The sequence below is a fragment of the Coturnix japonica genome, chromosome 1 (assembly GCF_054131305.1).
Source record: "Coturnix japonica strain WE chromosome 1, WE-NBRP24, whole genome shotgun sequence".
NCBI lineage: Eukaryota > Metazoa > Chordata > Aves > Galliformes > Phasianidae > Coturnix > Coturnix japonica.
In genome coordinates, this window is record NC_140663.1 from 166,298,544 (window position 1) to 166,311,452 (window position 12,909).

A 12,909-nucleotide genomic window follows, 5' to 3' on the forward strand; every position below is an offset into this window, starting at 1 on the left:
ATATTTTCCAGCAAATGTTTATGTGATTTATAAGAATATGTGCCATAGTTTTGGCCAATGAAATGTAAACAATTTCAGCTTCTACCTACCCTGCCCCCCCCCCCCCCCCAAAAAAAAAAAAAAAAGGCCTACTGAATTCAGAAGCTGATGTTTATGTGCTTTTTTTGACACTATCTGAAAGCATAATTAAGTTGTCTGTTACATGATCTATCTGCCTCCTGGGTCCCAGCTGTTCTCTGCTTGTTCCTGTCTTCTGAATTCAGAGTGCCTCGTTTCAAGCTTTATCTCCCAGTTGGTGACTCATGCTTCCATATGGAGATGTACAACCACCGGGCATAAACTGCACATCGAGCTCAAGCTGCAACATCCTACAGAAGTGCTGTGAGAGTTTGATAAGAATTAATATAGCACTAAATTGAAAGAGGTAACTAAGTTTCTTGGTTCCTACGCTACCATGAGCCTACTAGGATAGAAGATGAACCTTTGAAGAAAATGGTTAAATTTTACTGTGCTTTCCACTTCACAAATTAGGGCTTAATTCTGTTAAAAAGGAAAAAAAAAAAAAAAAAAAAAAGAAAAAGAAAAAAGAAAACCGAAGTACAGCTCTGTCATCTTCAAAGGGGTAGAAGCACTCCAGACAGTGACTTGAATCTTGGTGGGAAAGCAATAGATTTCCCAACTTCCCCTTGACACACTATCTACTGATAAATTGGTATCTACATGATCAAACTAATACTGATGCTTTTCCCTCTGTTCCTGTCCTTTAACTACATTTATGAACATTTTACTTCATTCCAAAAAAACAAGTCACTTCAAAAAGATTCCAAGGTACAACAGAAATCATTTTGTGCATAACTATACAGATCTCTTATGTATACCTATGTATAGATGGATGCATATGAATATAAAAAAATGAAGGCATGATAAAAAACAATAGCTGTTCTTTTGAAAAAGTACATGCATGGAGAGGAGTTGCAGGTATATATTAGATGACTGAATGCTGTATGAATAATGATGACGGTATTTCCACAAAGTCCTATTACTGTATTAATCTACCACTGAAAGAAAGCCTTTCTGTAGTGAAAATGCTGTTTCGGTACATATCCTCTACTGTCATCTGTTGAAGGAGGGCTGTCTTGAGGCAAGGTGTTCTTCAAATAACTGAATGGCCAGACTGTTAGATATGAAGCTTGGAATGTTATTTTCTGGAGCACCAACTTGGAACAAACTACTACTTTATCTTAAAAAAGCCTACTTTGAGGAATACATAACCAAAATGAGTCGGAGTATTTAGGCAGAGTAAGTTAGTCTAGAGATAAATTTCAATTTGTAGCCATTATAGCAAATGTGAAGTTATTTTGAATTAGGTAATAACGTGAAAGATAATCGTATATATTCAACTAATACTGATTGAAAGTCAATTAAAACTGCAGCCCCTGATCTTGCTAAAAGGAAACTTGAGTTTGTCATAAAATTCAAATAACCAACATAAGAGATGTTAATATTCACAGTTAAAAGTTAAAGATGGCCAGAATGTTTAAGTTGAATGCAGAAACCTATTTCAAGTCTTTGAATGGTCTCCTCAAACATAATTCTGAATTCCACTCAAATTCCACTTTATCCTAACCCTCCCCTTAGAAATCTGTTTTCCTGCTAACTAGCCCTGACCATTCTAGCATGTCTTGACTCTTGGAAGACATTTTGTACACTGACACTCCTTTTTCCCATGCAGGTCTTGCCTATGCCTCTGAAGAATTTGAATGATACAATACATATTGCAAAAGGAACCCTTGTTTCTCTCATTCCAGTCATAACAGAAAAGCACCTGAAAATGATTTCAGTGATTCCATCAGTTCACAGAATCACAGGGTTTGGAATGGACCTCAAGAGATCATCAAGTTCAACTGCTGTTAAAGCAGGTGCCCTACAACAGGTCACACAGGTAGGTGTCTTGAGTAGAGAAGGAGACTCCACAACCTCTCTGGGCAGCCTGTTCCAGTGCTCCCTCATCCTTACCATAAAGAAGTTCTTCTGCACATTACTTGATGCCTTTTCATTTCACAGACGTAGTCCAACATCAAAAGCCTAGAGACACAAATAGCTAACAGTTTTTAGGGCGGCACATTCATGCAAGAAGGGCTAAGTCCATACCTATGTGCAGTATCTGTTGCTTTCACTCATTGTAACACCACAGCTCTTCTTCTGTATTTCTCAGATGCTTATTTAACCCTTTCAATAGCATGAATAAACACGTGCCATATAAGAGAATACAAAATATTATTGGATTAGACATCCAAGCCTTGTGGTTCAGTTTGCAGTTTCTGAGAAATTCCATCAGTGTTCTAAACACTGCTTCTATACATAGTGAACCTAAAAAAGTAAGTAATGCATAATAACTTCAATAAATTGAGAATAATTTACTCCAAGGGGAACCATATAAAGACCAATAATGAGTACTTCAATGGCTGCACAATATGCTTGAAAACAAAAGGACAGCCAAAGTAAAATTTCTGTTTCAAATCAATCAGAAGAGGAATTTACATTTGGATTTCATCGACACCACGTGAATAACCTAATTATAGTCCTGCAGAGGAAGGAAAAGGAAAACGTGGTCTCCATCTTGTAATCTATACCTATTTTGTTTGTGAATTCATTCTAACTTCCAAGTATTTTGTTGAAAAAAGTGCAACAAAAGAGATAAAATGTCAAATGTTTTTTTCAACCATGATGTGCTTTTCTGGAATAACATGAAAAGATACGATACTGATCAAAACAGTTTCAGATGGTCAATGAACTGAAGAGGTGATGAAAAGAAAAAGACAAAAGCTACATGAGTCACATTATTCCTTAGCACAGCTGAGCCATTCTGGAGGGAGCTTTCTAAATTAGCTGGTTCAAGGCAGGTGCTAGAAATGGGAAATTTCAACATGTACAGTTAACATTTGGCAAAATGAAATGGAATCGTGGTTTGTGTCTTCTAGGTGAAAGCTGCAGGCAGCCTAGCTAAAGACTGTGCTATCAATCTAAAGATTTTACTTATCCCTAGCTAAAGACGGTGCTATCAGATCCAACCTAAAGATTTTACTTATGCCTGAAAAGCAAACAGAAGAGTACTGTGCAACAAAACCATTGTGACTGAACATTAACAATACTAATGTCTTCAAAATGGAGCATAATAAATAATAATTTAAGATACCGGCTCAGAAGTAACTGTTGCACAATACACAAACTATGGCTCTCAATATTTTAAGCTCAATAGTTTTGGAGAATGGAGAAGGGCTACTAAAAACGTTGGCTTACTGCTGAAACTGTACAAATCTTTAGGGTCAGAAAGCAGGGAACACACCAAATCTACTGGTAAGGTTCTACATAGACCTTTATGGCCCTTTAGGAAAGAGAAGAATTTTAGGAATCTTTATAATCCTGCTGGGTCTGTAAAAACAGCAACAAAGAGGTCAAAGGATCTCAGTGGATGGTTAGGCTGCAAAGCATGCGCACAGTGCAATACTTTGACATCCATTTCAGCAAGGCACACGCTGTTGAAATGACTGTGGACAACAGACAGTAACAAGGCAGCTGAAGACCATTCATGACAGCAGCATGAGTAAAGTATTATAAATATTGCTTCAGTTTGCAGAAAGTCATAACACACGCACAGTGGCCCAGTCCCAGTATTAGACATCCAGACCTCAGATGCTTGAAAAATGACAGCAGCTTTCTTGACTATTTTACTAATAAGATTCCAAAACATGAAATTTAAAGAAAGTCCAAATGCTTCAAGTACAAGTAGTTACAACTTGAAGCTATTTATTGGAGGGAAGAAGCTGAGCAACCCCTAGTGGTACCAGAAAAAATAAATTCTGAAAAAACAGCAAAACTCTGTATAGGATCAAAGCATTTTCAAAAATACACAAATTTGAAGACACATTAATTTGTAAATTCCTATATTACATTCTGTATCTAAAGCTGATTACAGCATATAAGAATGAACATTAATCAACAACTCTTCTAGTATAAACCATATCATCTGCCTCTTCAGTCTTTCTGAAGTCCACTCCAGTTGAGTGAACTTTTCTCTATTAGCCATCAGCTTCTCATGAACACAAATTGGAACAAAGTGGGTACAATATGCTTGGAAATCAAGATCAGAGAAGTCCAAATATATGAGCTACATTCAGTTCTTCAGAAGTTTTCCATGCAGATTTATGAAAAGGAAAAGCCCTTGCTCTGTTGCTACTAAAGATCCCACACCTCCAGCCATTACCAATGTAAAAATGATGGCTCCTCGTTATGTTAAGGTGATTTCAGGTTCACAAGCCCATACACCAGTAGAGAATCTTATAGAAATGTGAGTGATATCAAAATTATGTACTTGTGATTGATGTAATATTAAATAAAATACTTCCAAAATCAATGACAACATTGGCTGACCTAAAATCACACTTAAAAAGCACAGTTGAAAGACGTTATTTTGGACCTTATTTCTTCTTGATTTTCTCTGTGTTTCTAGGGGGCTTTTGAAATTGATTTGCATACTAGAAGTTAACTTAGGCACAAAGTTAAGGAATATTTTGGGCTTTTTACTGAAGCACCTGCATCTGTACCAAAGATGACAATAATAGACAAAGAATCTCAAGTGACATTAAGTGAATGCACACTTATCACTGAGAAAGAAAAAATTAACTCAACCTTTGATCTACCACAGTTGTATTGCTATAGCACTGTAGCAACCAGAATAGCAGAAACTCACGTGTGTTAGTGGAAGCTGCCAATTTGAGCTTGGAGCCAGCAGAGGACCCTGTACAGACTAATGCCTGGCTACTCCAGAGCCAGGAATTCTGACATACAAAACTTAGGTTCTTAAAAGAAGTCAGTATGGCTGATGTCTTTGAGGTATTTATGAAAAAATCCTTACAAACAGTTTTGAAGATTTCTGAATTCTTACTGAAAATGTGCTTACACTAATTATAAATTATCTACTGGTACAGCATAGTACAGAGCGCTCTAATTGTTAAGGTGTGCTTAACATCTCGCGTTTTATTCCATTCAAGAATCTTTCTCTTACATTTAAAAAGCATTCTATAATGAATCAGATGAAAATATCGTACCTCCAGGTTGCTGAGATGCTGTTTTTCAAGCAGCTGCTGCATTTCTTTCAGATTTTTCTGGAATAGAAGTCTGTTATTATCCACACTTGTTCTGCTGCTCTCCTGCATTGTTTTGTCCAAGCCAACCATTGCTGAAATCTGCTCCTGATGCGAATAACCATTCCTCGATGCTGATGAGTATGAAGTGTCATCTGTGGTTCTTGATGCAAGTGAAAAGCTTATTACTTTGGCTTCTTTCTATGTGCCAACTATTCACTTTCAAAGATGTTCCTTTCCAAAAGTACACATCATCAATAAACGCCTGGCATGTGAAGGACAGCAGAACTACATGTAACTACAGGTGGTGCTGTTTGTACTGTCCTGCGTTAAGACTGTCCAGCACTTTCCATTTTAAAACTTGTCTAATTTACAAATTGTCAGAGTTGTGATTGGGTTGTTGGGTGACTGCCTCGGGCTGAATTAATCTGGAAAATGTCAGCCAACAGTTTGGTCATCTGCAGGACTGGAGCATGGAAGTTTTTTAGGTTGTTTTTTTTCTTTTAAGACAACACAATAAGCAACTTACTTCTGTTGATCATCATCGAGAATGTTTATGCTCACCTGCCGGTAGTTTTGTTTCTGCTTGGCAAGCACAATCCTGATGTTAAAACTGATCCTTTAATTTGTTCAAGAGCTTCTTCTAACTGAAAAGCTGCTTTTGTCTGGACTAGAGGTATTAACAGAAAAAAAAACACATTGGAAAAAAATCTTTAAATTGGAATATTTTGTATGTTTGGGTTAAAATTCTTAAGTTCGGAGAGCCTATGTTCAGGCTGTTACCATGAACTCAGGGTTTTATCATTGTTAGGCATGGTGGAGCATCTCTAGTTTCTCTGAAACAAAGTTATATTCTGCTTGAATCTTTATAGTAAAGAATTTATTCTGCAGTTCTGATATTTGCCTTTAGACTACAAAACTGACAAAGTAGGTGGTTTAAATATCCAGCACTAACTTTGTTTTTACATCATTATTATGGTCATTCACTAAACCAAAGTTATGGCTTACAGGTATTCTACAGAGGACAAATTGTGACTTAGGAATTGAAGCAGTGGAGAAAGGAAAAGTCCAGATAGGCCCAAGGTGTTGCTTCTTACAAATAAAGAAAGGCAAGAGAGAAAAGGGCAGAGACAGAATTACTACTAAGAAAACCAACAAAAAGATTGTGATTCATCATATTGCTACGCAGTCTGGACTGAGAGTAGAGCTCCAAAGAAGCCCAGTACTGTCCTATTTTGTTATTTTATTCTGACATTTGATCTTGAAGTCAGAGACATTACCTCACAGCTGGCACAACTGCAGCTGGAAGAGTAAATCTGTTGAAGAATTACTAAGTATTATACCATATCTTCGGAGTTTCAACACTGGAAAGTTGACTGGAAGTCAGACTTGGCTGAAGCTATTAAGAACTCCTGCCAATCTGCACTCATTCCAATGAAGAAATCAGGAACTGAGTTGCAGTGATCACTACTTTCCAGCAGCGAAAGAACAGCTCAAAAAGCTGACTAATTCAGCAAAAGTTATATAATATATTAATATTTGCTAGGAGAACCTCTTTTAATGATAAACAAAAGGCATATTCTGGAATATTTTGTATTCAGGGCTTCAAATAGGGATCCTTCCTACTAACTTTCAGCGATGTTCTAACACAAAACTCTGAAATTACAGAGTTATAAGCAGTGAGGACCCTGCAGTGAAACAAGTGGAGAAAAAACATGGGAGCCACAATTCCTCTGGGAGATGATTGCACACTATGACTGGAATAAAATGAAATATCTCACAGTTTTTGGAAACAAACTAACCCTTATTATTTCATTTCTTCTACCCAATGTTATGCATACCAAACCTGTGCCTCTTGTCTGTTATGTTCTGCTGACACTAATTAATTCAGTTAATTTGGTTTCAGTAAAATTTGATTAATAAGAAAAAACTGCCTTGTGAATAGTGGTTGCACTTCCATTCACAAACCTATCTGCTTGTGCTGGGAAGCAGGGAGATGGGCGCGCTGGAACTTCTCAGTTGTTTCCCAGAATTTCATTTTCCTTTGTTGCAGGACTCGTTCTCTGAATCTTTGTTCTTGTTCTTCTTTTTGCTTCTGTCTTTCTTCAAAGGCTCTGTATTTAAGAAGAAAAATTAAATGACATCTGTGCTTTCTAATTACGCTTGCAGAAATATCAGCAACTTGTCTATTATCTGGTGGTGTTGGAATAAAAGCTTGGTTGTCCATAAATTAAATGCTAGAAAAATCAGCACAGCTGAATTATTATAGTCAGCATGAACCTCAATGGGACAGTGGGTGACAAAGAAATGCACCATAATATTTTTATTTTCTTAGCTTCACCCAGAAATGTAATGTTTTCTTATAAGGGAATTCACATGCAGAATCATACAGCTCTTGTCACTGATGTACTTTCACCACATTTCTTATGTGATCACATAAATGTGTAACAGTGGGCAAATATGTAGGATGATAAACTTCAGCTACTGTGAGTCTGTACCTTCCAGGAGCTTAAGAGTTGTTATCCAGAAGCAACACACAAGAGCTAGAGCTTTAACCTAGAAATATGTCAGAATTTATCCACTTCCAGTGGTTGGGAAACTTTCAGAAAGACATCAGTTCAGCAGTAAAAAATGGGATCTGAAGCTCTAATTGACCCTATCAGTTCTAAATACCATATATGCTTAAAATGTGTCCTTCTATGGACTGGAAAGCAAAGCAGTTGAAAACAAGCATCACCACAAAGCTTAACTCTTGTGGGCACAAGCTTGATGAAGCTACGTGGAATTTTCATTCCTGCTGACAAAAGCATCAGCTTTTGCCTCCAAAATTATATTGGCTCCTTGAGTGAAATCTACCCTCCAGCAGCAACCTTATTGGCACAGTGTCTGCACAGACAAACTAGCACACAAATCCATAACTTATCAGATTTAACCTCTACAAATTCTGCCATGCAGGGATCACTACAACAGAGCTGCTCTGTAACTCAGACTATTTTATTTATTCTTTCTCAGTTTTGTGGACCAATTATTGCCTTTCATTAATAGAAAGTGATGACAAAAGATGCACTTATATGAAATCGGATAAGCGCTGTGAGGAGATTCCATGCAGCTACTCAATCCTGAAATCGCGTATTTGCTTTTCTGATACCGCGGCTATAATTACAAGTGCACCTTAACACTCCCCCCCATATCATGAGGTGAACAAGAGGTTGTTATATACGATCTTCCTTTCTTTGACACTACAGCTCCAATCCAGCAGGGACACCCAGAGCAGGGTGCCCGTGGCCACGTCCTGGCAACGTTGGAAGATCTCCAAGGAGGAAACCCCAAAGCCTGTGTGCAGCCTGTGCCAGTGCTCCATCACCTGCACGGTACAGCAGTGCTCCTGGTGGTCAGAAACAATCATATTAAAAATGCTTCCTTTGAGAACCTCTTTTCAGCAAGGTGGACTGATTTAACTTGAAGCACGGCATGAGGCCCGAACAGCAGTTATCCAACAACAGATCAGATCTGCAGAGAAATATAAGCATCAAAGACACAGCAGTTTGGTTAAAGTTTGACAGGAGCTTTAATTGTTCACACACTCCAGAAGTTTCAGCAATAGAACCAGAATTTACTGTCAACTTGCAGTATTCTGATATTTCACTGATGGTAAAAACAGAAATCTGCACTATTGAAACTCTTTATCCCGACTGAAAATATAGGAAAATCACAATAGAAGAAACAGACTTGCTTATCCTAGGAAGTATTTTAAAAACATTCTTCTACATCTCCTTAATTTTTCCAGAGGTTGCTCTCAAAGGCCTTCGGTTGAACTGTGGCTGCTAAATTCAGATGTGGGAAATTCTACGACTTCACACCTGGAATAAATCCAGAGTATAACTGCAAAAAGGAATGAGTAAATTCTGACCAAGTCTTTCACTGTTTTTCTAAAGGGCTCTGGAATATGACATAGCTGCACTCTGCCACATTCCTTATAACTGGAATTCATAAAAGATTCTTGTTCCACACAGCTGGAGATGGGCAAGGCCAGCTGCTGATGGAGGAGGCCTTTCTCACTGCTACCCATCATGATCTCTATTTGGCTTGGAGTAAGACATGAGGCAGAAATAGTATCTTACTTTAACTGGAAGGAAATGCATTAGAGATATTCTATGAAGCCGGCGTCATTAACTTCTTGACCTTAGAAAATGTAAATTGGGAAATCCAGGTGCATTATGTAAAATAATTCTACAAATGCATAGCGGCATCTTACAGAAAAGCACTTTAAACAAACTCATCCACCAGCCTTCAGCCACCAGCTGAGGTCCACACCATACATATAACACTGGCAAAAGAGCATAGCTTTAAGATGAGGAGTTACCACAAGAGTTTCCTGACCCAATTCTTTTAACCTGTTTTTTTCCCCTGTACTATTAACAACACGGTGGTGCAGCGATTTCTGCAACGTCTGCCCAAATGTTTATAGCAAATGTGGAATATGAAACTTAAAAGATTTAGCAGTTCTGCATTTGCAGACATTACGTGGAAGGTATTTTCATGCCAAAACCAGTATAAGCAGATGGTGAAACTATTTCCTTGTTCATTTTACTAACTTATCTTCACAGTGAAGTGATGGATGCTACATCTGCAGGTGGACTGAGTGCTTATTACTACCTAAATGCTTATTGCTACACAGTGCACATGGAATGCTATGAAATGAACTGTTTGATGCTGAGCTGATATTCATTAGGATACAATTATTCATTGTCATAGTTCCTTTGCAAATCAGTGCATTTTAATTTTAAAATTGATGTAGATGGGTAATGCATACACTTGATGAAGACAGCAACATCAAGAAAAGGGTAAAATGGGGTGTTACACTCTAAATCTGAAGTGAAATACTTACCAGGACCAGAGGAACATGGAGTAATTGTATTCTCTCATCTCCTCCAATTATCATATGCTGAATAAGGGCAGCCCAAAATTGCTCTAAGGGCTTCAGAAAGACCAGCCCTAGGGGCTCACAGAAAGCTGCCTCCACAATGCCCTAATGGTTCACAGCAAACTTGACCACACTGTCCAGCAATTTGTTCCACTCCATATTTACTAGCAACAGGGAAGCACACCTCATGTAAAGCTAAGATTTTTGCTATTGTTATTAGCAAAATTCACATCTTAAGGGACTAAAAATGGTCTAACTGTTACAGAAAAATAATTATTATTCTGGAATATTCCTATATGAAGAAAGCCTCAGTAACAGTTACAATAGTTTTTATTTGTACTCTTATTTTCTCTTCCTCCTCCTGATGTTATGCTTACTCTTCCATTGCTCTTCTGGGCCCCAATACTGGTGGTTGCATTCTGATGGTCTTGGGGTGTTACAGTGAGTTGTCAGCACCTGGAATCCCTTCTTTAGAAGCAGTGAGATGTTCATATTAATGTTTTCTTCTTCCTCACCTTGGGACCCACTTGGAGTCATTTTGATGTTTCCTACCACACTTTTACACTTTTGCTCTTCTTTAACAGATCCATAGGTTCATGGTACATCCAGATATTTCACACCAGGTGCCTTTAACATAAATCCCATGCTACTCTGTTGTTCTCTCCGTTACTTCTGCAGCCAGTTCTGTCAGATCCAGGTCTGCACCTCCTTAACGGACTGGTGCTGATCAGTCTATAGCTGTGGGGTCTCCAGTGCCAGGTGTGTGTGCTGTCCATTATCATCAATGCTTGCACTCCTCAGTGCCACAGCCTGTGTCTCCAGTTCTCGAGACCTCTGCTCTTGTACTGGGTCTGGACTACTCTACATCGATATGTTAGTCACAAATATTCCATTCTACGTAGGATTACAGCCCATAGCTGCTACCTGTATAAAACTACGGTCATGCAATAAAAGGATAAGTAACAGCAAATCAGTTAGCCACTGGCACCCGATCAAATGAGAGAAATTGCTGTTAGTGCTAAACCAAGGGAAAGAAAGGTGCGAGCAGGTCAAGAAAAGTTCAGCAGAGAAAAGACAGTCCAGGGCTGTGGCTGGCAACCAGCAGTGGCAATTCTGGCTTAGAGGTCTGCGTGGTTACAGTCACCCCTGCTTTCTGAATTTTCATTCTAATGTAGAAAGCAGTACTGAGTTCCTAATACTTTTCCATCTCTCTTTACCAAGTGCTAACATCTTTCTCCCGTCTCTGGCACTGCCTTGTTTTTTGTCCTCTCCCACAGAAAGATGCTGATGAATAATTTAAGCAATCAATGCTAATCAGCCAGTAGGTGGAGCACAAAGCTTGTGCATATGGTTTTTATCTTTATTTTTCTTGAAAAAAGAAGAAGCAGTGAGTAGATATTGAAAACTGATACAGACTTGGAAAATATTTCCTTCCCCAGTTACAACAGATGGATTAGCTATTCAGATGTCAAGGTAATGCAAAACACTCACCCAGGGCAGCTGACTGTAAAGCTTTAAAATGCACGCAGACAACCACAGGAGATTTTGTGTTTCCTGAACCTACTGTCTACCTGCAACCAGTAACATCATGGTGAAACTGGATACACGTTCAGCACTGAGCAGTAACAGCAGGACGGCTGCGCTTCCAGCAGGGTGACAGCTGGTATTTAAAATGCACTGAGGCATATGAACACAAAATGTGATACTCTATTCACTTATAGCAAGTATGTGCTTAGGCAGTGGCTCATATTTCATAGAATCATAGAATCATTAAGGTTGGAAAAGGCCTCCAAGGTCATCCAGTCTAACTGCCCACCTACCACCAATACTCACTAAACCATGTCCCTCAGCACTGCATCTACTCTTAAACATCTCCAGGAGCAGTGGCTCCACCACCTCCCTGGGCAGCCTGTTCCAATGCCGCACCATTCCTTCAGAGAAGAAATTCTTCCTAATATCCAACCTGAACCTCCCCTGGCACAACTTGAGGCCATTTCTTCTTGTCTTATCACTAGTTATATGGGAGAAGAGGCTGACCACCACCCATCCATAAACTCCTTTCAGGTAGTTGCAGAAAGCAATAAAGTGTCCCCTGAGTCTTCACTTCACCAGACTAAATTTCCCTCAGCTGCTCCTCATAAGCCTTGTGCTCCAGATCCTTCATGAGTTTTGTTTCCCTTCTGCCAGCTTCTCCAGGGAAATACTGTGGGACACGGCGTCAAAGGCTTTGCTGACGTCTAGACAGACTACGTCAATAGCCTTTGCCTCATCCACCATGTGAGTCACCTGTCCATAGAAGGAGATCCGGCTGGTCATGCAGGACCTGACTTCCATGAGCCCATGCTGGCTAGGCCTGATCATCCAGCTGTCCCACGCACGTTGTGTGATCTCACTATGATCTGTTCCATAACCTTCCCTGGCACCATGGTCAGGCTGAAAGGCCTGTCATTCCCCAGATTCTCCTTTATAGATAAGGATCACATTAATAAGCCTCCAAGCCTCTGGGACCTCTCTGATTGACCAGGACTGCTGATAGATGGTGGAAACTAGCTTGGCAATCATGTTCACCAACTCAGCATCCTCAGGTGGATTTCATCTGGCCCTACAGACTTCTGACAGTACCTATATCTTGGGGGATTTATTCTGCTCCCACCATATTTCAGTAATGGCAACAAAGTCATAGTTTGCCTGTCACATAATGGTCAATAGATTGAAAACAAAAGAGTTCAGTCTGCATCCTCTCTGCGTATGGACTTCTCATTAGCTTAAAAAGTGCATAAAACAAGGTTGAGAACAGAGCAAAGGTTCTGCTCTATCTTCCCTAGGTCTGTTAAAGGAAAT

The 12,909-nt window shown here is 39.1% G+C and overlaps 2 protein-coding genes across 9 annotated transcripts in view; one reads left to right on the forward strand and one right to left on the reverse strand.

The window, feature by feature from the left end:
* Positions 1 to 12,909, reverse strand: part of CEP126 (centrosomal protein 126) — a 30,208-nt gene that overhangs the window by 13,913 nt on the left and 3,386 nt on the right. For both annotated transcript variants that reach the window (XM_015852256.3, XM_032442188.2), the window contains exons 3-5: positions 7,113 to 7,258; positions 5,709 to 5,814; positions 5,109 to 5,307 (exon numbers count right to left, since the gene is read on the reverse strand). In XM_015852256.3, the coding sequence (XP_015707742.1) occupies positions 5,109 to 5,307; positions 5,709 to 5,814; positions 7,113 to 7,258 (451 nt within the window). The remainder of the gene's footprint in view (positions 1 to 5,108; positions 5,308 to 5,708; positions 5,815 to 7,112; positions 7,259 to 12,909) is intronic.
* ANGPTL5 (angiopoietin like 5) overlaps positions 1 to 12,909 on the forward strand; it is a 35,676-nt gene that overhangs the window by 4,505 nt on the left and 18,262 nt on the right. For 2 of the 7 annotated variants that reach the window (XR_001552782.3, XR_001552781.3), the window contains 3 exons: positions 264 to 424; positions 1,733 to 1,942; positions 5,160 to 5,447. The gene's annotated coding sequence lies outside the window, so the exon portion shown is untranslated. Of the gene's footprint in view, positions 1 to 263; positions 425 to 1,732; positions 1,943 to 2,981; positions 3,207 to 5,159; positions 7,075 to 12,909 lie in introns of those variants that run through there. The other 5 variants (XR_014931766.1, XR_014931769.1, XR_014931768.1 and 2 more) reach the window with 5 other exon arrangements.